Raw genomic sequence first — 24,160 nt, 5'->3', positions numbered from 1 at the left:
TACAGCACTGCCCCAGGATTACCTGAGGGATGCTTCTCCCAGAGCCAATTCGCACATGGTTTACCTCACCACCTTTTTTTTTTTTTTTTGCGGTACGCGGGCCTCTCACTGCTGTGGCCTCTCTCGTTGCGGAGCACAGGCTCCGGACGCGCAGGCTCAGCGGCCATGGCTCACGGGCCCAGCCGCTCCGCGGCATGTGGGATCCTCCCGGACCGGGGCACGAACCCGCATCCCCTGCATCGGCAGGTGGACCCTCAACCACTGCGCCACCAGAGAAGCCCTACCTCACAACCTTTTAAACTATCACTCAAAGTTAATTAAGCTGTAAACATTACTGAATAACTGGGCTTATGGATTATGCAAGGGAAACCAAGGAGCAACAGAAGCACAAGGCAAAAGAGCCTCAAAGGAAAAACCTTTTCTTTGTATTTTTCATTGCATTTTCAGAGGCAAAGAGGGGAGCCACAACGCTACTGGCTATTTAATCAATATAGCTACACTGAATTGACAACTAATATACAGGTTTCAGAGCCTCTGTTAATTTCCCCAGCATAGGCTTAAGCTACTGCCTCCTTCCTCCGTCTCCCCGATCATATATAGTCACCACTGTAAACAGAGCTCGTATCTACAGATGAAGTTGTGGCTCGACTGTCAAAATACACATAGTAGGAGAGCATCCTACTTTCTTAATGCATCTTTTTCAACTCAAGTATCTGAATGATATAGACAATGTGACAGATGACTTAAAAGTCATGCTTACACATATAGCTTCTATACTTGACTTTGCAGAATGTACTCCTTATTCCTTTAATAAGACCCCTAGAAAACTGCTTTTCTCTTGAGACAAGTTTCCTTGGCAAAAGTTGAATTCAAGAAATGGCTACCCAAAATGAGAGTCCCACCCCAAATCACAGGTGGAGATATTACACCCGTTTCAAAACTTTCAAGTCCCTATACTGTACAAGCAGGCTCATGACTGAATACATAAGCCTTCTAAAATTTGACAACTTTAGTATAGAAACTGGTGTCTAGAGTTCCATCTCTTCTTCTGTGCAAGCAGCTGTCTCCAAACTAGTGTAAACAGGCAACCCTGTTTGCCGAGGTTCCAAGAACAGTTCAGTTCTTTGAGGGAAGGCAGTGCCAGCAGCTGCATGCTTAGTTTGGCTCTCTCCTGTGTAGTTCTTAGCATTAGATGACAGCTTTGGCTTATCAGAAAGGAGTTCAGGGAGAGGTTTCCAGAGCACAAGCTCCATGGAAGGACGGCTCCTAAGACATAAAATACAGATTTTTATCAATAATTTTGTAACATGAAAATAAAAGACGTACATTGAAAAACTATTGTTTGCTACCCAACATCTAAAAACTGATGGGATTAAATAGGAGATTTATGACAATCCAAATTGATCTTTACAAATGCCACTCAAGTACATTAAATTTTACAGTTCTGCATGCATTTTTAAGCAAACCAACTGGTTGTACAGATGCTGTGATTAGAATATAAACATTCAACATGAAAAACAGAGGCCCTTGATTTATTATAGTTTTTTCTTAAATTGTGGTTAGTATTAGCAGATGTGAGCTACTATCTTGCACTAAACCATTATAAACGAAAAAGAAACACTGGCCAAACACACTAAAAATACCTCAGTATGCCTTTTGCTTAGTACAGCTATGAAACATAATGCTTTTTGCAATAAGCCACTGTCTGTGCCTACCCCCACCCCCTCGCTGCCCTCTCCATCTAGTGATGGTTTGATGGTTTCTGGGACCCAAGGGCAAGTAAGGAAAAATAAAACACAATGAAGAACACCCCCCCACACACACAAGGCTAGCTTCTGGAAAACTACCAAGAGCAGAAAGTGCTATGTTTTAGGCTGGAGGGCAATGTGACCTGCTTACTCTTGGCTAAACTATTTACCCATCCTAAGGGCTGGGTAGTCAGAATTATAAGCTCAAGCTAGGAGGCTAATGCAAAACCCTTGTGAGCTAACATCGAGCAGCAGTGGAACCCACTGTGTCTAAAGACAATACTGCCTCATCTACCTGGCATCAGTGGGACTGGTATCCTAAGAGAATTTTTCAGATATCTGACACTTACCCTCACTGAGTACCAAGTCTATCTGAAGTCTTTTCTAGGCAACATCTAAATGGCACTTTATAACTTGCCAACTACAGTTGGCCCTCCGTATCTGTGGGGTTTTGATTCAGACCATTTTATTTTTTAATTAATTAATTAATTAATTAACTTATTTTTGGCTGTGTTGGGTCTTCACTGCTGCGTGCAGGTTCTCTCTAGTTGTGGCAAGTGGGGGCTACTCTTCGTTGCAGTGCGTGGGCTCCCCATTGTGGTGGTTTCTCTTGTTGTAGAGCACAGGCTCTAGGTGCGCAGGCCTCAGCAGCTACAGCATGCGGGCTCAGTAGTTGTGGCTCACGGGCTCTAGCATGCAGGCTCAGTAGTTGTGGCACAAGGGCTTAGTTGCTCCGCGGCATGTGGGATCTTCCCAGACCAGGGCTCAAACCCGTGTCCCCTGCATTGGCAGGCGGATTCCTAACCACTGCGCTACCAGGGAAACCCCAGACCACTTTATATAAGCGAACTGAGCATTCTTGGATTTTTTTTTTTGCGGTACGCGGGCCTCTCACTGTTGTGGCCTCTCCCGTTGCGGAGCACAGGCTCCGGACGCGCAGGCTCAGCGGCCATGGCTCACGGGCCCAGCCGCTCCACGGCATGTGGGATCCTCCCGGACCGGGGCATGAACCCGTGTCCCCTGCATCGGCAGGCGGACTCTCAACCACTGCGCCACCAGGGAAGTCCAAGCATCCTTGGATTTTAGTATCCGCAGGGGGTCTTGGACCCAATCCCCCCATGGATATTAAGAGACAACTGTACTTTACAGAGTCGGTAATGACCACTTGAAATCATCTAAGCTCAAGAACTACAAGAATTACAGGGCTATCATTAGTTCTTATGTAAATGGGCTTCAGGCTGCTTTGCTTTTCAGGTTCTTATGTTTGCTTTCCAGTTGCCTCTCCTGTTCTCACACTGTACTGTCACTATTCACTACTATGAGTTTGTCTGTTCTGCTGTTTTTGTGTTTCTACTCTGATGATGGAGGAAACCAGATAACTGAGCTGATCAAACTGGGTCTAAACTAAGTGCAAAATGGCTCTTATAGCTAAAGGCCTGAGGGGCTACACACTATGAGGTAAGAATATGAGCTGTGGATTGTGGCCTTTGTGATAACTTTTTTGATTGCTGGGAGACTTTTGTTTCCTAGGTCCTAATAGTGGTCCTAGATAACTGAGAGAGCCAGGTAAAAGGTACTTTTGAAATGTGGTTCCTACATCCTGTCATAGGAATTTGAGAGAATGGTTTTTTTTTTATTTTAACATCTTTATTGGAGTATAAGTGCTCTACAATGGTGTGTTAGTTTCTGCTGTATAACAAAGTGAATCAGCTACACATATACATATGAGAATGGGTTCTTTCTTGCCAATCCTCCCATTTCCAAATATTAGACTATTAGTGCATTTTAGGGCTTCAAAACAACCCAGGGCTGAGTACACAAGGCAGCCAACTCCTGCTTGCACAGCATTTTGCTCACCCCAATGAACTAAGAAAAGGTCTCCAACCTGGGCTAAATACAAAACGTACTGGGCTTTCACTTGGTTGGCGATCAGGAAGTGTCTAGAGACTGGGTTTTCCCTCCAAGATCATAAATGAATGGAAACCAGAAACCAAAACTTACATGGACTCAATCATTTTCTTTGTAAAGACTTCATCAAATTCCCTCTTCAAACTTGTTTTCATGGTATCAGAAAGGACAAGGCTGGGAAGATGGTTAATATTTCTGTCAGCTTCAACTTCTTCATCTTCGTCAATTATTCTAAATAAAGACAGAAGCGAAGGAAGAAAGAAAAATTATTTAGTTAAGCTATTATATATTCTATTAATTGGACAAAATTTAAAAAATAAAAAAAGGATAAATGCAACAGGTGCTACAGCAAAATATCAAGTAAAATATGAGACTATACCTGAGAGAAAGAAGTAGACACAAAAGAGTTGTTCAACATTTAACCAAAATGTTTTACATTAGAGGCAATCAAATTTGAAGAATGTGTCCCTAAAAACCCTCATACCAAAAATTAATATTCAGAGATAGTAAGTGAAAATATTTAGTACAGTTCTATGAGAAGAGCTTACTTTAACGTTTAAAGTGTATACTTTGAGCTTTCTGATTTTTATAGTCTGATACATTGAGAATCAAGGATTCACCAAATGATGAATTAGACTAACTTGAAAGAGTAGAGATGTTACATAGGAACAATAATAAGCAGCTAGATATATGCTGCTCATTTACCTGTCCTCAATTTCCTGAAGCCTCCTTCGGGCAACTTCACACTGTGGTTCTCCCGTTGTCTGATCCATCTCTTCACAAATAACATCTAACATGTCAGGTGCAGAAAGCCCACTAGTGCACGGATTTACTCCATGACCCTCTATATCCTGATGTGCACAAAGAATCCAGTCATTAGGACCAGCACAGAGCCCTGCTTCAGTTAGCCTTTTCTTTCTTAATGGACAACTGGAAAAAAAAAAAAATCAATGAAAATCCTGGCTAATATAAATGAAATGTGTATCATCCCCATCTCTAATCAAATTCTTGTACGAAAAACCTCTGATTTTTGACAGTGTGTGATTACAAGATGGAAAATCACACATTTTCTTTTAGGTCATTCTCACAGCCTCCCTGAGATGTTTCCCTTCCCGACATTTGTCAAATTAGGTTGCAACTGCAAGAGTTTTGCCTTTCCAGATTAGAAGTGTTCGATGTGGGAATTTAAAGTCGTTCTTACTTATTCAGCCCTGGAAAGGTCAAGTGAGAAGTAAAGAACACAAAAATCACAAAGCAGCAATTCAGTGCCAGCCATATTTTTCATATTGCTGCTGCTCCATTACACTGGGCATATGAGGAGGTAATCTGCAGGCGTCCTATATTCCCTTAGGGCAAAAATATACGCTTCATCAGGTCTGCAGCAAGTACTACAGGTACAAATGATATTGCTGATTTTTTCGTTCTCTCCAAAAATGGCAGAGGCTGCCATTTGCTCTATGGGTCCCTGAATAATAATGGGGTGCACTTTTCTCCTGCCTTGCAACATAGACTATCCTCACTTCCTAGAAATTTTGTATTTCCTTGAGACCTTAGAATTCATCAAATCCAATTTGTTTGGCACATGTGGAAATTAGGACCTTGAAAACTAAAGTGCTCCCTCCAAAGTGTCACGTAAGGTGAGTTGTATTGATATTTTGGGTACCAGACCCCAGAGACAGACCCTGAATCCTACCTCTATGCCATTTTCACTAAAACCTCCTGCCTTGTTAGGGAAATTCAACTGTTCAAGCTCTTACCACGAACTAGTATCTGCAAGCACTATGACCTGCCTGGTGTTTAGCTGAGACCTGTCCTGAAGCAAGTTAAATAGACAACCAGCCCTGCTCTATTTGAGTATTTAGACCAAAAGTATATTATTGCTTGGGCATCACCAAGCACAATCTCAAGACCAGAACACAGCTCTGCAACCAAAAAATTCATTAATGGCCACCACAGCTTCTGATTCTAAACTAAGAGTTAAAGGAAGAAGCATGTATTTTAGAAAGAAATTTCTATTTCATGTCAAGACTATGAAAATCAACATTCAAGTCTCTGGCAATATAAAATCTGACAAGTAATAATGCTCTCTTGAACCTAGATTTTTGACTGGAATCAACTATTAAATGAGACGTTTAGTGTATAATCATTTTTAATTCATAAGAAAGTATTAAGAATGTCTATCCATAAATCAAACATTTCTGTAGTATTTGGATAAAGTACGTGATGTTTTCAAAAGCAGAAGAAAAAGTTATAGACATAAGAAGTCATGTTGGACTTCCCTGGTGGCTCAATACTTAAGAATCCGCCTACCAATGCAGGGGACATGGGTTTGAGCCCGGTCCGGGAAGATCCCACATGCCGCAGAGCAACTAAGCCCGTGCGCCACAACTACTGAGCCTGTGCTCTAGAGCCCATGAACCGCAACTACTGAGCCTGCGTGCCACAACTACTAAGCCCACACGCCTAGGGCCTGTGCTCTGCAACGAGAAGCCACTGCACCGCAACAAAGAGTAGCCCCCACTCACTGCAACCAGAGAAAGCCCGCGTGCAGCAATGAAGACTCACACAGCCAAAAAAAAAAAAAAAAAAGTCATGTAAGAAAAAGCAGAATAAATCTAGAAGGAACAGGTCATTTCCTAGCATATCTAACAATTCAACTATTAAATACAGCTGAGGGACTTCCTTGCTGGTCCAGTGGGTAAGACTCCATGCTCCCAGTGCAGGGGGCCTGGGTTCCATCCCTGGTGGGGGAACTAGATCCCGCATGCATGCCGCAACTAAGAGTTCAAATGCTGCAACTAAAAAATCCTGTATGCCGCAACGAAGGCCTGGAGCAGCCTAAATAAATTTTTTTTTTTTTTGAAAGATCTTTAAATGCAACTGAGTATCAGAGCTGGGCTCTGATCTCTGATCTCCAACATAATTTGGGCTTAATTATTTCATGCCTCTAGGTCCACTTTGCAAATACTTAGAGATCAATGATGAGTAAGTCCCAAACAAAATGGGATATAAAAGACTTTAAAGTTCTGATAAGAGCTATGGAAGTGGCAGGCAGGCAGCACACTTCTAGGTATTTGACATCCAACTGTCCAGTCCCAGGGCCTCAATCTCTCCACGTGTATATTAAAGATGGTTAACATTTAAAGCCAATTGTTTGTACACTTCAAACTTTTTATTTATGACACTGGAACCCTTTATTCAATAATCTCCTATAAGGAACCCCAAAAGATAAAAGCAAAGAGGTCCCTGTGTATCTACAGTGATCCCAAGGCTAGAAAGAACATAAATATTGTCTGGTCCAGAGGTTTTTTATTTTATTATTTATTTATTAAAAAAAATTTTTGGCCATACGCCGCAGCATTCAGGATTTTTAGTTCCCCAACCAGGGATCAAACCCATGCCCCCTGCATTGGAAGGGGAGAGTCTTAACCATTGGACTGCCAGGGAAGTCCCAGAAGTGTTTTTAAACTGAGACAACTTTCAAATCTACTGTCTCATTAGTCTATGTATCAACCAGGTGAGAAAATTCAAAGTTTCTGCTGGCAAAAAAAGGAAAAAAAAAAAGATCATACACAAAGTTGAAAGACAAACAACAAATCTGGGGAAAACAAAACATATATAATAAACTGGCTTCCTTAATAAAATTTCTTATAGATTAACAAGAAAAAGACCGATAAGCCAATAAAAAATTTGCAGAAACATGAACAATTCACACAAAGTGAAACACAGATGGCTTAAAAGATGTTCAACATCGCCTATAATTTACAAAATACAAATTAAAACAGTGACCTAATTTAATTATAAAATGCCTACACTTATAAAAGTACATACAATAATTATGAAACAAAAATCCAGGGGCTTCCCTGGTGGCGCAGTGGCTGAGAGTCCGCCTGCTGATGCAGGGGATGCGGGTTTGTGCCCGGGTCCGGGAAGATCCCACATGCCGCGGAGCGGCTGGGCCCGTGAGCCATGGCCGCTGAGCCTGCGCGTCCGGAGCCTGTGCTCCGCAACGGGAGAGGCCACAACAGTGAGAGGCCCGCGTACCGCAAAAAAAAAAAAAAAAAAAAAAAAAAATCCATGGAAATAATATTCAAGAGGTAGACTGCTGCCAGAATCCCCAAATGGTACTCTACTCCCTCCTCCCTGTAAGTAAATACTGTCTTTTATGGTAATCACTTCATTTAAAAAAAAATACATGATCAAGTATGTAGATATGCAATCTTCAAGTTTTTAGTTTTGCCTGGTTTTGAACCTTATATATAAGGAATTATACTGTATACATATACATTCTTGTAATGTTCCTTTTGCTCATACTATAAGACACATCTAGGTTGATAGATGTGGGTTGTTTTTTTTTTTTTGCTGAATTGAACTCAGCAAAAAATTTACTTTATCTATTGTACTGTTCAGAGACATTCCAATTTTGAGCTATCATGAACAAGGATGCTATGAACTTTCTTGTACACATCTCCTGATGAGCACATGTACATACTCAAGAGGAGAACTGCTGAGTAAATGGGTATGTGCACCTTCAACTCATGCGATAATGCAAAACTGTTTCCCAAAGTGTTGTAGCAATTTACATACTCATCCATAGTGTTTCAGAGTTCCTGGTGCTACAGAACCCTCCAGTATCTGGTGGTGGAGTATCTTATTGTGCCTTTAATATGCACTTCCCTAAAGACCGATGAGGTCAAACATCTTTTCATTTAGTTGGTCATTTGGATATCCCCTTTGGGGAAATCTTTTACTCATTTTTTTTTAGACTGTCTGCCTATGAGATGCAATTTTTTACCTATCAGTTAAGTGGTGATCAAAAAGTTTGAAAATACAGTTCTGATGAGAAGATGGAGAAACAGGCATTCCCACGGTAAAAGGAGTATAAATTGGCAACAACTTTTTCCAAAATTCAACCAAATTGTCCATCGACAGATGAATGAATAAAGATGTGGCACATATATACAATGGAATATTACTCAGCCATAGAAAGGAACAAAATTCAGTTATTTGTAGTGAGGTGGATGGACCTAGAATCTTTCATACAGAGTGAAGTAAGTCAGAAAGAGAAAAACAAATACCGTATGCTAACACATATATATATGGAATCTAAAAAAAAAAAAGGTTCTGAAGAACTTCGGGACAGGACAGGAATAAAGACCCAGACGTAGAGAATGGACTTGAGGACGTGGGGAGGGGGAAGGGTAAGCTGGGACGAAGTGAGAGAGTGGCATGGCCATATATATACTACCAAATGTAAAATAGATAGCTGGTGGGAAGCAGCTGCATTGCACAGGGAGATCAGCTCCATGCTTTGTGACCACCTAGAGGGGTGGGATAGGGAGGGTGGGAGGGAGACGCAAGAGGGAGGGGATATGGGGATATATGTATACATATAGCTGATTCACTTTGTTATACAGTAGAAACTAACACAACATTGTAAAGCAATTAGACTCCAATAAAGATGTTCAAAAAAAAAAGAATGGTGGTCATGGTAGATTTGTTAGTAATAACAAAGATTAGAATTAACTTAGAAATCCATCACTAGGAGACTGGTTAATTATCTGTACCTAGCCTTACAATAGAATTCCACTCACCTGTTGAAAGAGAAATTAGGTAGAACTCTATGTGCCCATATGCAACAAGCTACAGGAGAGTAAAATGAAAAGATCTGATGTGTTGCAGTGTGAACAGTATCTTATTTACAATGTAAAAAACCAGAAATATATACAGTTATAAACTTGTAAATTTTTACATTATCTTCCTTAGGAGACATAGGAAACAGGCAACAAGGGTAACTCCTGGGGAGAACAAGCAAGAAGTGTAAGACTTTTCAATACGTAGCCTTCTGCGAATTCTTTTATTTTGTGCATATAACAATATTCACATGGCTCAAAGTTCAAACATTTCGATCGCTTATATATATATTTTAACATCTTTATTGGAGTATAATTGTTTTACAATGTTATGTTAGTTTCTGCTGTATAACAAAGTGAATCAGCTATACATATACATATATCCCCATATCTCCTCCCTCTTGCGTCTCCTTCCCACCCTCCCTATCCCACCCTGTAGGTGGTCACAAAGCATGGAGCTGATCTCCCTGTGCTATGCAGCTGCTTCCCACTAGCTAGCTATTTTACATTTGGTAATGTATATATGTCCATGCCACTCTCTCACTTCGCCCCAGCTTACCCTTCCCCCTCCCCGTGTCCTCAAGTCCATTCTCTACGTCTGGGTCTTTATTCCTGTCCTGCCCCTAGGTTCTTCAGAACCATTTTTTTTTTTAGATTCCACATATATGTGTTATCATGCGGTATTTGTTTTTCTCTTTCTGACTTACTTCACTCTGTATGACAGACTCTAGGTGCATCCACCTCACTACAAATAACTCAATTTCGTTTCTTTTTATGGCTGAGTAATACTCCATTGTATATATGTGCCACATCTTCTTTATCCATTCATCTGTCGATGGACACTTAGGTTGCTTCCATGTCCAGGCTATACAATTGTTTACAGAGTGACAAGTTTCCCTCTGACCTGCCCAGCTCCATTCTCTAAAACCTAACCCATGTTATCAGTTCCTTGGACCTCCTTTCAGACACCTGATGTTTCACCCTTTCACTTAAAAACAAAGTTATGGATATAAAACAGGTTAAATTAAGTGACCATTAAGTGAATAAAAGGCACCTGAAACTTACTCATCCTCCTCCTCCTCTCGCTTGTGTTTCTTTCTATGGTGAACTGAAACACTGTTGAAACAAACCAGAAAATCAGTCAGTTGAGAAATTTATTGAGCGGGTGCATTCAGCATCCACTTTCTGGCTCCGATAATCTTGCCCACCCCATTCCCACCAGCTGTCCCCTTCCTTGCCGAGTGTAATGGATATACAGGTCACGAGGTCAGTCAGGTATAGAGACTGAAATCTAAACTTCTCATTTGGTCAAGACCGGGGGAGATAAATTGAGGGGGACCACCGTAGGGAAAACGTATCGGGGCAGGCACCGGGCTAAGCACTTTATTTTATGATCCCACTAGGAGGATCCACTTCTGTCCCAAGTTGCGGATGAGAAAGCTCAATGTCCGAGAGGCGCTGAAAGTTAACAGCAGCGGCGGCTCCGCCGCGGTCTGGAGGGAGCGAGGCGAGTGCGCGCCCAGGGCAGCTCCAGGCCCGGCTCGACCCGGCTCGACCCGGCTCCCTTCCTCGCACGCCCTGGGCGAGCTCGGACCGTTTCCTCACTTCCCGGGACGCAGGGGGGCCAGGGTCCGAACCGGACCCCCGCGCTTTGCTACCTCAGATGACTTACGGTAACCGACTGTGGGGCTCAGTATCCTCATCAGCAACCTGGGGCTGAGAAGCCCCCGCCGAAGGTCGCGGGGAGGGTCAAGTAGCTCGCGCCCGCCCGCCCGCCGCCCGCCGCCCGCCGCCCGCCGAGATCCTCACCGTCCGCGCGCCGCGCTCCCGCCCGGGCTGCTCAGGGCGGCGCGGGGTTCCCACCGCAGGGCCAGCTCGGTGCCGTCCGCCCCCGGCGGGAAGGCCCGACCGGGGAAAGCCGGTGGCGGCTGTAGGAAGTCCGAGCCGCCTCTCAGCGGGAGGCCGCTGAAAGGCCGGCCAAGCGCGGCCATGGCCGGAGAGATGAGGAGGCTGCGCCCGCGGCCCCGGCCGCCCGCGGCCCCAGACCCGGCAGCGGCTGCCACAGCGGATGCCAAGAGGCGCCAGCTTCTGAGCCCGCTCCCGACCCCACGTCACGCCTTCTAGAACCCTCCACCCCATGCCGCCCGGGGCACGCCGGGATTTGTTGTGTGTGGAGAACTGCTGACGCGAGGTCTGCCGGGAGTTGAAGTCCTTGCGGACTACAAACAAGATGGCTGCTTGTCCGAGTCTCCGGGGCTGGAGGATGGCCCTGGCCAACCTAGAATATGATCTAGGTTCGAATCCTCACTCAGCAAGTTATGGAACCTCTGTACCTCAGTTTTCTCAGCAGTAGTACCTATGTTCATAAGACCGATGGGAGAATTAAATGGATTAAAACATCTAAAGCCCTTAGGACACTTCTTGGCACATAATACACGTTAAAAATCAGCTACTAATCCCTTCTGTTTTAATGTAAATGAAGTTGATGATGCCTTAGAGGGAACAGCATGGAGGATGAAGGAAAGCTTCAGAGCTCTTGTGAGAGGGACTGGCAAGACTTCCAGGCTCTATCTGGGGTATCCAGAGACAAAGTCTTGCTAAAGGGCTAGCAGAATTTGTCACCAAAACCACTGATCACAATCATTTTTCCCATCTCAGGAAATGGCACCATCATCTAGTCTGAGTTACTTATACCAAAGTCAATGCCCTTCAGCCAAAGACCACCAAGAACACACCTGTAATTGACCAAAGATGGATTTATTGACTTACTGCAGTCAGGGAGTGTCTCAGTAAGAGGGTGTTAGAAAAGGCTTCCTATAGGATTTCGGTGTGTCATAGGGGGATTTGGGGGCAGGTCAAAGAAGCAGGGCTTTACTCTGGACTTAATACTGTCAGGAAGCAGAGATAATTCTATGGTTATCTTAGCTAATCTTTTCTAGAAGGTGGGGGGAATGAAGGGAGGCTAAACCTACAGTTGGTAAAGAAGCAACAGTCCTTGCATTAGCCAGGATGGGAGATGTTTGGTCATTTTTGTGCTTTGGACAATGTTAGGATTGGGTTACAGACAGGATTACAAAGGGGTCTTGCTTTTATCTTGATCCATAGAGGTCACATCTCAGTCCCTGTTTGATGTTGATGTTCTGTGAAATTGTTTAACAGGAAACACCAGGGTCCACCTGATAGTACCAGGCCAGTTTCAGCTGTCAGAAGATGCTTTTCTCTTTCTAACCAAAACCCTAAGCATCATCATTGATGCCTCTTTTTTGTTCACCGCCCCCCCCCCAAATTTAATCAGTTAGCAAGTCCTATGGGCTCGTGAAAGGCCTCCAGATTTCTCTTCATTTTTCTCCATCTCCATTGCCTTCATGGTAGTCTGGGAAAAAGTAAATGGACCCCTTTGTCTAATGTAATATGATTGATTCAGTTTAAGTTTTCTTACTGACATTTACAATGCAGTTTTGCCTCCTTAAGGTAACACCCTACTTACCTCAACTGGATATAAAAGATATTCTCCTGGGTCACTTCTACAAATGGCCAACTCATTCCTCACATGAAAAAAAAAATCCTTCCAGATGATGTTATATACACATAGACATACAAATATACATTTATAAAAGGGAGTCCTACTCTATATATTATTCTGAAACTTCTTTTCCACCTAATTATATTTCCTGAATGTCTATCCAAATTCATTCTTTTATCCTTTAATTCACAATTCTATACTAAGTTGCATGCCCCTTATCAAGCAATGTATTAGAATTAATAATTTATTAGGTACTTCCTATTTGCAGGTGCTCTTTACCCAGATAAAGTCAAGTATTCCTCATAATAATGCTAAATTGCATGCTTTTATGCCCCCATTTTACATATAAGGAAATTGAGGCAGGTTATGGTTCCCAATTCCCTCAGCTATAAGTGATGGAGCCAGTGTTCAGCCCCAGGTCTGAGACCCTAGATCCTGCCTGAAACTTCTAGGCTTTGCTCCATCTCATTGAATTCCCTGGAAAAAGTGCTTTGGGGGAATCAGTGAAAGCCTCAGTATAATGTGTCTGAGAGAGACTACATGGAGCTTCGGACCCCTGGAAGAAAAAAACAGGATCACTGTGTACTGTCTCCCACACTAGCTTGGGGAGAGTGGCTATGGAACTTAACAGTGGCCACTGAGAGCATCTCTTCTTTTCAGTGACAATCCAGGCCTGCCTCCTAGAGGTGACTTCTGGATCACCTCGCATAGGATTGGTGGGTCAGAGACATACAGACACTTAGACAATCCCTTCCTGACTCCTTTTTCCTGGTGGCTAATCTTATTTATCTTTTTATTAAAAAAAAAGTTTTCTGGTTTTAAAACTAACACAGGGGCTTCCCTGGTGGCACAGTGGTTGAGAGTCCACCTGCCGATGCAAGGGGACACGAGTTCGTGCCCTGGTCCGGGAAGATCCCACATGCCACGGAGCGGCTGGGCCCGTGAGCTACGGCCACTGAGCCTGCGCGTCCAGAGCCTGTGCTCCGCAACGGGAGAGGCCACAACAGTGAGAGGCCCGCGTATTGCAAAAAACAAACAAACAAACAAACAAAAACTAACACAGGTTCTTAGTAAAAAATTAGTTGAAGTGGTGATAAAAGGTTAGAGAAGCAAATAAAAATCACCTTAATAACATCCCATTAGAAGCATGATTGTTATGAATATCCTTCTAGTCTTTTTTCTTATTTGTGTGTATGTGCACACTCATGTACCTGTGTGCTAGTGTCCAATACACACATAAGAGCTCTGCACTATCGCAACTAGACCACAGATACTCATATGACTCTATATAAAGACAGCAAAACCAAACTTAGAGAGGGTAATTTGTCTACATAATTAATAGTCGTTAGTTACTAGGGCTTAGCAAGAAACAACCTCGTCAGGATGTTAATACAAAAATATTAGGCTTCATCCCCTCTGGAAGAAAAGACACCAAACCAAAATGTTGATGGCAATACCAGAACTTACACTTTCTGGGTATAAGCTTTTATTCTTTTCCAATGAATATGTACTATTTATTAGGCCATAAAGGATAAATGTTTTTGAAATAAACAATTGATGAGGTACAATGGACTGAAACTTTGTGTCCCCCCAAATTCATGTGTTGAAATCCTGACCCCCAATGTGATAGTATTAGGATAGTATTAGGCCTCTGGGAGGTGATTAGGTCATGAGGGTGGAGCCCTCACAAATGCCCTTATAAAGAGACCCTACGAAGCTCCCCTGCCCCTTCTACCATGTGAGGACACAGCAGAAAGATGGCCATCTATGAACTAGGAATGTGTTGTCACCAGACACTGAATCTGCTGGCGCCTCCATCTCAGACTTCCCAGCCTCCAGAACTGTGAGCATAAATTTCTGTTGTTTATATAACACCCAGTCTATGATATTTGTTATATCAGCCTGGATGGACTAGGACATGAGGTTAAAAACAAGAGGCTGAAGAAGCGAACACCGGCAGCAGCATGCATTTATTGAACACTTACTATGTACCAGGCACTGTGCTGAGGGCACTATTTCATGTTGGCTCCACAACAACTCTGTACTACGGTGTTAATATCACCACTTTGCAGAATTAGAGGCTAAGATTCAGTGAGGTGAAGGACCAATCTCAAGGTCTCACAGTTAGTAATGATGGTTCTGGAAAGATTTGACTGATTCCAAAACCAGGAATATCATTACCGCTTTCCACAAGCAAATAGAAACTTTTTTTTTTCCTGCTGAGGATCCTCAAATGCATATTCGAGGGAAGATCCTTGCATTAGTCAGGGTTCTGCAGAGAAACAGAAACTACAGGATATACAGGGATGTATATATAAGAGGAGACCTATTACAGGAATCGACTTACTTGGTTATGGAAGCCAGGAAGTCCCACCATCTGCCATCTGCAACTAGAAAACCAGAAAGCCAGTGATGTAATTGAGCCTGAGTCTGAAGGCTTGCCAATCAGGCGGTTGATGGTGTAAGTCTCTGAGTGCGAAAGCCTGAGTACCAGGAGGACCGACATTCAAGGGCAGCAGATGGATGTCTCAGCTCCAGCAGACAGAGAGAGCCAATTTGCCCTTCCTCCTCCTCTTTCTTCTGTTAGAGCCCCCAGTGGATTGGCGGGTGCCCACTCACATCGAAGGGCCACCTGCAATACTCAGTTCCCCAATTCAATTTCTAATCTCTTCCAGAAACATCCTCAGAAGCACACCCAGAAATGATGTTTTACCAGCTATTGGTGCATCCCTTAGGCTAATCAAGTTAATACATAAAATTAACCATCGCAATTCCTAGGGAATTAATGCTCCTGCTTAAAAAAGGAGAACGACCTTGGCTGTCAAGGACAGAGTGAAAACTGTACGTTCAGGTGTTGCCAATGACATTCCAAATAGAGGAGCTCTTTCTCAAAAGCAGCATTTGTTCTCAGATCATAAAAGAATTGGCGTATTATGGCTACAGGCATGGAAAAAAATGTGTGCGTATGAGGATAAAAAAGGATGTAATATGTAAATAGGAAATACTGTGTTAGGGCACGGAAATTTTTCATGATTATTTTAAAGCAAATCCCAGAATTGTATTTTATCTGTAAATGCTTTAACATTTATCTCTAACAAATATTTAAAACAAAACAAAACATAACCACAATGCTTTTATCACACCTAAACAGAATTAATAATAATTCTTTAAAATCATCTTATCTGTATTCACATTTTCCCAAGTGTCCCCACATGTCTTTTTTCTGTTGGTTTGATGGCATCACAGTTCAACCTCGTATTAGGTTTGCCTGTCTCTTTTTTTTCTTTTAATTCTTTTTTTCATTTCTAATATCCTACTGGTCTTTTTAAAAAATTATTTATTTATTTATTTAATTTTTTTGGCTGAGTTGGGTCTTCGTTGCTGCGTGCGGGCCTTCTCTAGTTGTGGCAAGCGGGGGCTACTCTCTGTTGTGCTGCGCAGGCTTCTCATTGCGGTGGCTTCTCAGTGCAGAGCATGGGCTCTAGGCATGCAGGTTTCAGTAGTTATGGCACACGGGCTCAGTAGTTGTGGCTCGCAGGCTCTAGAGCGCAGCCTCAGTAGTTGTGGCACACAGGCTCAGTAGTTGTGGCTTGCAGGCTCTAGAGCGCAGCCTCAGTAGTTGTGGCACACAGGTTTAGTTGCTCTGTGGCATGTGGGATCTTCCCGGACCAGGGCTTGAACCCATGTCCCCTGCATTGGCAGGCGGATCCTTAACCACTGTGCCACCAGGGAAGCTCTTGCCTGTCTCTTGAGTCTCCGTTAGTCTAGACCTCCCGTCTGCTTTTTCCCTTTTTCATCATTTGTTGACTAATGGGTCATCTTGTCATTGGCATTGTCCTGGTGAGCACTGATGGCGGTGATGAGGTATCTTCACATGGCTTCTCGGGTTGACATCAACAAGGGAGCCTGGAGCAGAAGAGGAAGGAAAGGGCAGATACTCCCACCTGCCGGGTAAGCACAGTCCCAGTTGATGGCAGCTTCCTCGTGCAGGCAATTAGGATTTTGCAGAAGAACTGGGATATCAGTATCGCCATGACTCCAGAGGCTCTGTTTTTCTCTTCCCTACTGGAGCCTCCTAGCTGGTCTCCCTGCTCCACTCTTGCCCTCCAGCCCGTGAGCCACAGAGATATTTTTCCACCATGCAATCTTGATGTGCTCCTCCCCTGCTCTAAACCCTCTATGACTCTCTATTACTCTTAAGGGGGTCCAACCTCCTTACCAGACTCCACATTCCTTCAGGTTCCCTCCCCTTCCCACCTCCTGAGCTTTATATCTATCCCCACCTGATGTCTGCATCCAGCAGTTTCGATTTTCTTCAATTTTCTATCGACTTCCTCTTGCTTCTTCTCTCTCACCTCCAAACTTTTGCATACATTTTTCCTTCTCCCTGGTGACAACTTCCTTCTTTTGCATCCAAACCGACCTATCCAGGATATCAGATGTTTGTGATACTTTCAGAGGCATAAGAGGGGAGGTACTATAGATTGCAGGCAATGACAAGTGGGCCTACTTGAAGCTCTTGGAGTACTCTGGAGAATGTATTCTGCCAGGGGTAGGCTTGAAAATAGGAAATGAAGGATTTTCACATGGCTCTTTGGGGTTAGCATCAATGAGAATGCCCAGGACCTTGGTTGGTTTCCTTGGTGCCCATGACTCAGGCAGAATAAATGGGCAATAGGTCTGGGCTATGAAGCAACAGCCTTGTTTCCACATTGTCCCGAGGAACAATGGAGGAGCTCCCATACTCATTCTTAGCTATTCATTATGTGTTGTTCTCATAGCTCTGATATGTATTTAAAAAAATAAAACTGAATTTATTTATAAAGTTTTATCTAGAGATATTTTCCCATGCATTACGCTGTGATGTGACCTACAATTTTCATTCTATTATTTCTCCACAGACTGTGTGATGGAATGTTTGTGTTGGCATTGGTCCACCCCAGGGCGGGTATGTTCCTCCCTAACCACAATACACACTCCTGGGTGGCAAGGAGATTCAATTAAAGGCAACTCTTACAAGTGCTTCAGATGTCTTTCACTTTTCTGAACTCTAGAATTTCTGCTCATTAACATTATCAATGTTGAAATCAGTTTTTCATTGATAAGATGAGTGGTGTTTAAGACATGGACTAATTGGAACTACTTTGAGGGTGTCTTCATCCTGGCATTAATAAGGTATAAAAATCTAGTGAGCCCTTCACCCTCTTGTACTCAAGATAGCATTCTTGGTTTGATTCTTAACTAGTCCTGTGCTCCATACTAGTGGGGAGGGTTCTTGGTCATACCCTGCCACTGGAATACTTTTTCATTTGCCTCAGATGAACCTTTTGTGTAATGAATTTTGGAGAAACAAAGAGGAACAGAGCTGGGACTTGGAGATTCTAGAATAAGTCTTATCATTATTTTGTGCCTGCTTGCTAAATGTCCTTACTGAAGGAAGAATTTTTTGTGAAACTTGCTTTCATTAAAACCTAGTAGAGGGCTTCCCTGGTGGCGCAGTATGGGAAACAAGGGTTCAAGCCCTGGTCTGGGAAGATCCCACATGCCGTAGAGCAACTAAGCCCATGTACCACAACTACTGAGCCTGTGCTCTAGAGCCTGCGAGCCACAACTACTGAAGCCCTCGCACCACAACTACCGAAGCCTGCGTGCCCTAGAGCCTGTGCTCCTCAACAAGAGAAGCCCCACTTGGTGCAACAAGAGAAGCCCCATTCGCTGCAACAAGAGAAGCCCCACTCGCTGCATCTAGAGAAAGCCCACACGTAGCAATGAAGACCCAACACAGCCAAAAATAATAAATAAATAAAATAAATAAATTTATTTTAAAAACCTAGTAGAAAAAGAAAACAAAAACCAAAAACCCTAGTAGAACCAAAGGGTGAAAAAGAAATCCCAGGGGAAACTGGGAAGTGCTTTGAGATGAATGAAAACAAAAATACAATATACCAAGACTTATGGGATTCAGTAAAAGCAATGCCTAGAGGGAAATTTAGCTATAAACACTTCCACCTTAAGAAACTAGAAAAAGGAAGAGTAAACTAAATACAAAGCAAGCAGAAGGGAGGAAATAATAAAGACTAGAGCAGAAATAAAGAAATAAAGAGTAGAAAAAAATAGAGAGAAATCAAGGAAACTAAAAGTTGATTCTTTGAAAAGACTAACACAACTGACAAACTGACAAACCTTTAGCTAGATGGATCAAGACACAGAAAGCAAAGACTCAAATTACTAAAATTAGGAATGAAAGAGGGAATTATAAGGGAAAATCATAAACAAATGTATGCCAACAAATTAGATAATTTATATGAAATGGATAAATTCATAGAAAGACAAATTAAAACTGATTTGAGAAGAAATAGAAATTTTGAATAGACCTATAATAAGAGACTGAATTAGTAATTAACAATCTTCCTACAAAGAAAAGACCAGGTCCACATGGCTTCACCAGCGAAATCTACTGAATATTTAAAGAAAAATTAACAGCAATCCTTTACAAACACTTCCAGCAAATAGGAGGGAAAATTTCCCAATCCATTATAAGAGGCCAGTGTTACCTTGATGCCTAAATCAAATACTAACTAAAGAATGTCACTCACCAGCTTTATAAGGATTAGGTCATTAGCCACTGCAATAGCTGACTTTCAACACACTCTGAAAGGAGTTCTGGGCAGAGATCAGGAATGGGGGCACTCTGCTCTGGGAAATCTGGCAGGTGTGCAGGTAGATAGATTTTTTTATTTTATTTTATTTTGACTGAGTTGGGTCTTCATTGCTGCATGCGGGCTTTTCTCTGGTTGCAGCGAGCGGGGGCTACTCTTTGTTGTGGTGTGCGGGATGTTTACTGCAGTGGCTTCTCTTGTTGCAGAGCATGGGCTCTAGGCATGCAGGCTCAGTAATTGTGGCTCTTGGGCTGTAGAGCACAAGCTCAGTAGTTGTGGCACACAGGCTTTGTTGGTCCACGGCATGTGGGATCTTCCCACACCAGGGCTCGAACCCGTGTCCCCTGCAGTGGCTGGTGGATTCTTAACCACTGAGCCACCAGGGAAGTTCCTGTTTGTAGATTTTTTTTGGTCTTTTTTTTATTTTTTGCTTTATAACAAATTTAATCAGTTATACATATACATATGTTCCCATATCCCCTCACTTTTGCGTCTCCCTCCCACCCTCCCTATCCCACCCCTCCAGGCGGTCACAAAGCACCGAGCTGATCTCCCTGTGCTATGCGGCTGCTTCCCACTAGCTATCTACCTTACGTTTGGTAGTGTACATATGTCCATGCCGCTCTTTCACTTTGTCACAGCTTACCCTTCCCCCTCCCCATATCCTCAAGTCCATTCTCTAGTAGGTCTGTGTCTTTATTCCTGTCTTACCCCTATGTTCTTCATGACATTTTTTTTTCTTAAATTCCATATATATGTGTCAGCATACAGTATTTGTCTTTCTCTTTCTGACTTACTTCACTCTGTATGACAGACTCTAGGTCCATCCACCTCATTACAAATAGCTCAATTTCATTTCTTTTTATGGCTGAGTAATATTCCATTGTATATATGTGCCACATCTTCTTTACCCATTCATCCGATGATGGACACTTAGGTTGTTTCCATCTCCGGGCTATTGTAAATAGGGCTGCTATGAACATTTTGGTACGTCTCTTTTTGAATTATGGTTTTCTCAGGGTATATGCCCAGTAGTGGGATTGCTGGGTCATATGGTAGTTCTATTTGTAGTTTTTTTAAGGAACCTCCATACCGTTCTCCATAGTGGCTGTACCAATTCACATTCCCACCAGCAGTGCAAGAGTGTTCCCTTTTTTCCACACCCTCTCCAGCATTTATTGTTTCTAGATTTTTTGATGATGGCCATTCTGACTGGTGTGAGATGATATCTCATTGTGGTTTTGATTTGCATTTCTCTAATGAGTAAAGATGTTGAGCATCCTTTCATGTGTTTGTTGGCAGTCTGTATATCTTCTGTGGAGAAATGTCTATTTAGGTCTTCTGCCCATTTTTGGATTGGGTTGTTTGTTTTTTTGTTATTGAGCTGCATGAGCTGCTTATAAATTTTGGAGATTAATCCTTTGTCAGTTGCTTCATTTGCAAATATTTTCTCCCATTCTGAGGGTTGTCTTTTGGTCTTGTTTATGGTCTCCTTTGCTGTGCAAAAGCTTTGAAGTTTCATTAGGTCCCATTTGTTTATTTTTGTCTTTATTTCCATTTCTCTAGGAGGTGGGTCAAAAAGGATCTTGCTGTGATTTATGTCATAGAGTGTTCTGCTTATGTTTTCCTCTAAGAGTTTGATAGTGTCTGGCCTTACATTTAGGTCTTTAACCCATTTTGAGCTTATTTTTGTGTATGGTGTTAGGGAGTGATCTAATCTCATACTTTTACATGTCCCTATCCAGTTTTCCCAGCACCACTTATTGAAGAGACTGTCCTTTCTCCACTGTACATTCCTGCCTCCTTTATCAAAGATAAGGTGACCATATGTGCGTGGGTTTATCTCTGGGCTTTCTATCCTGTTCCATTGATCTATCTTTCTGTTTTTGTGCCAGTACCATACTGTCTTGATGACTGTAGCTTTGTAGTATAGTCTGAAGTCAGGGAGCCTGATTCCTCCAGCTCCATTTTTCGTTCTCAAGATTGCTTTGGCTATCTGGGGTCTTTTGTGTTTCCATACAAATTGTGAAATTTTTTGTTCTAGTTCTGTGAAAAATGCCAGTGGTAGTTTGATAGGGATTGCATTGAATCTGTAGATTGCTTTGGGTAGTAGAGTCATTTTCACAATGTTGATTCTTCCAATCCAAGAACATGGTACATCCCTCCATCTATTTGTATCATCTTTAATTTCTTTCATCAGTGTCTTATAATTTTCTGCATACAGGTCTTTTGTCTCCTTAGGTAGGTTTATTCCTAGATATTTTACTCTTTTTGTTGCAATGGTAAATGGGAGTGTTTCCTTGATTTCACTTTCAGATTTTTCATCATTAGTATATAGGAATGCCAGAGATTTCTGTGCATTAATTTTGTATCCTGCAACTTGACCAAATTCATTGATTAGCTCTAGTAGTTTTCTGGTAGCATCTTTAGGATTCTCTATGTATAGTATCATGTCATCTGCAAACAGTGACAGCTTTAGTTCTTCTTTTCCGATTTGGATTCCTTTTATTTCCTTTTCTTCTCTGATTGCTGTGGCTAAAACTTCCAAAACTATGTTGAATAAGAGTGGTGAGAGTGGGCAACCTTGTCTTGTTCCTGATCTTAGTGGAAATGGTTTCAGTTTTTCACCATTGAGGATGATGCTGGCTGTGGGTTTGTCATATAGGGCCTTTATTAGGTTGAGGAAAGTTCCCTCTATGCCTACTTTCTGCAGGGTTTTTATCATAAATGGGTGTTGAATTTTGTCGAAAGCTTTCTCTGCATCTATTGAGATTATCATATGGTTTTTCTCCTTCAATTTGTTAATATGGTGTATCACGTTGATTGATTTGCGTATATTGAAGAATCCTTGCATTCCTGGAATAAACCCCACTTGATCATGGTGTGTGATCCTTTTAATGTGCTGTTGGATTCTGTTTGCTAGTATTTTGTTGAGGATTTTTGCATCTATGTTCATCAGTGATATTGGCCTGTAGTTTTCTTTCTTTGTGACATCCTTGTCTGGATTTGGTATCAAGGTGATGGTGGCCTCGTAGAATGAGTTTGGGAGTGTTCCTCCCTCTGCTATATTTTGGAAGAGTTTGAGAAGGACAGGTGTTAGCTCTTCTCTAAATGCTTGATAGAATTCGCCTGTGAAGCCATCTGGTCCTGGGCTTTTGTTTGTTGGAAGATTTTTAATCACAGTTTCAATTTCAGTGCTTGTGATTGGTCTGTTCATATGTTCTATTTCTTCCTGATTCAGTCTTGGCAGGTTGTGCATTTCTAAGAATTTGTCCATTTCTTCCAGGTTGTCCATTTTATTGGCATAGAGTTGCTTATAGTAATCTCTCATGATCTTTTGTATTTCTGCAGTGTCAGTTGTTACTTCTCCTTTTTCATTTCTAATTCTATTGATTTGAGTCTTCTCCCTTTTTTTCTTGATGAGTCTGGCTAATGGTTTATCAATTTTGTTTATCTTCTCAAAGAACCAGCTTTTAGTTTTATTGATCTTTGCTATCGTTTCCTTCATTTCTATTTTATTTATTTCTGATCTGATTTTTATGATTTCTTTGCTTCTGCTAACTTTGGGATGTTTTTGTTCTTCTTCCTCTAATTGCTTTAGGTGCATGGTTAGGTTGTTTATTCAAGATGTTTCCTGTTTCTTAAGGTGGGATTGTATTGCTATAAACTTCCCTCTTAGAACTGCTTTTGCTGCATCCCATAGGTTTTGGGTCGTCGTGTCTCCATTGTCATTTGTTTCTAGGTATTTTTTAATTTCCTCTTTGATTTCTTCAGTGATCACTTCGTTATTAAGTAGTGTATTGTTTAGCCTCCATGTGTTTGTATTTTTTACAGCTCTTTTCCTGTAATTGATATCTAGTCTCATAGCATTGTGGTCGGAAAAGATACTTGATACAATTTCAATTTTCTTAAATTTACCAAGGCTTGATTTGTGACCCAAGATATGATCTATCCTGGAGAATGTTCCATGAGCACTTGAGAAAAATGTGTATTCTGTTGTTTTTGGATGGAATGTCCTATAAATATCAATTAAGTCCATCTTGTTTAATGTATCATTTAAAGCTTGTGTTTCCTTATTTATTTTCATTTTGGATGATCTGTCTGTTGGTGAAAGTGGGGTGTTAAAGTCCCCTACTATGATTGTGTTACTGTCGATTTCTCCTTTTATGGCTGTTAGTATTTGCCTTATGTATTGAGGTGCTCCTATGTTGGGTGCATAAATATTTACAATTGTTATATCTTCTTCTTGGATCGATCCCTTGATCATTATGTAGTGTCCTTCTTTGTCTCTTTTAGTAGTCTTTATTTTAAAGTCTATTTTGTCTGATATGAGAATTGCTACTCCAGCTTTCTTTTGGTTTCCATTTGCATGGAATATCTTTTTCCATCCCCTTACTTTCAGTCTGTATGTGTCTCTAGGTCTGAAGTGGATCTCTTGTAGACAGCATATATATGGGTCTTGTTTTTGTATCCATTCAGCCAATCTGTGTCTTTTGGTGGGAGCATTGAGTCCATTTACTTTTAAGGTAATTATCGATATGTATGTTCCTATTCCCATTTTCTTAATTGTTTTGGGTTCGTTATTGTAGGTCTTTTCCTTCTGTTGTGTTTCTTGCCTAGAGAAGTTCCTTTAGCATTTGTTGTAAAGCTGGTTTGGTGGTGCTGAACTCTCTCAGCTTTTGCTTGTCT

The 24,160-nt window shown here is 41.9% G+C and overlaps 2 protein-coding genes across 2 annotated transcripts in view; both read right to left on the bottom strand.

Annotated features, from left to right (window-relative positions):
• Positions 1–405: 405 nt before the first annotated feature.
• Positions 406–12,498, bottom strand: CCDC117 (coiled-coil domain containing 117). Its single transcript, XM_082640385.1, has 5 exons — positions 11,099–12,498; positions 10,355–10,405; positions 4,362–4,586; positions 3,750–3,887; positions 406–1,266 (listed from the first exon to the last, which is right to left on the bottom strand). The coding sequence occupies exons 1-5, from the start codon at positions 11,278–11,280 to the stop codon at positions 1,029–1,031; spliced, it is 834 nt and encodes a 277-aa protein (XP_082496511.1). The 5' UTR covers positions 11,281–12,498; the 3' UTR covers positions 406–1,028.
• A 1,390-nt stretch (positions 12,499–13,888) lies between these two features.
• The window catches only part of HSCB (HscB mitochondrial iron-sulfur cluster cochaperone), a 40,951-nt gene continuing 30,679 nt past the window's right edge, over positions 13,889–24,160 (bottom strand). The window contains exon 6 of the mRNA XM_082641081.1: positions 13,889–15,202. Coding sequence (XP_082497207.1) covers positions 15,156–15,202 — 47 coding nt within the window. The 3' untranslated portion in view covers positions 13,889–15,155. The remainder of the gene's footprint in view (positions 15,203–24,160) is intronic.

Source organism: Mesoplodon mirus (assembly GCF_964341445.2).
Source record: "Mesoplodon mirus genome assembly, chromosome: 13".
NCBI lineage: Eukaryota > Metazoa > Chordata > Mammalia > Artiodactyla > Ziphiidae > Mesoplodon > Mesoplodon mirus.
This window is presented reverse-complemented; position numbering and strand designations above follow the sequence as displayed.

Bases quoted from the DNA above. Each gene is read 5' to 3' on its own strand.
- CCDC117 (XM_082640385.1), bottom strand. From the start codon at position 11,280: ATGGCCGCGCTTGGCCGGCCTTTCAGCGGCCTCCCGCTGAGAGGCGGC. The intron at 10,406-11,098 runs GTGAGGATCTCG...TTGTTTCAACAG, and splicing joins GGGAGCGCGGCGCGCGGACG to TGTTTCAGTTCACCATAGAA. The intron at 4,587-10,354 runs GTAAGTTTCAGG...TTTTTTTTCCAG, and splicing joins CGAGAGGAGGAGGAGGATGA to TTGTCCATTAAGAAAGAAAA.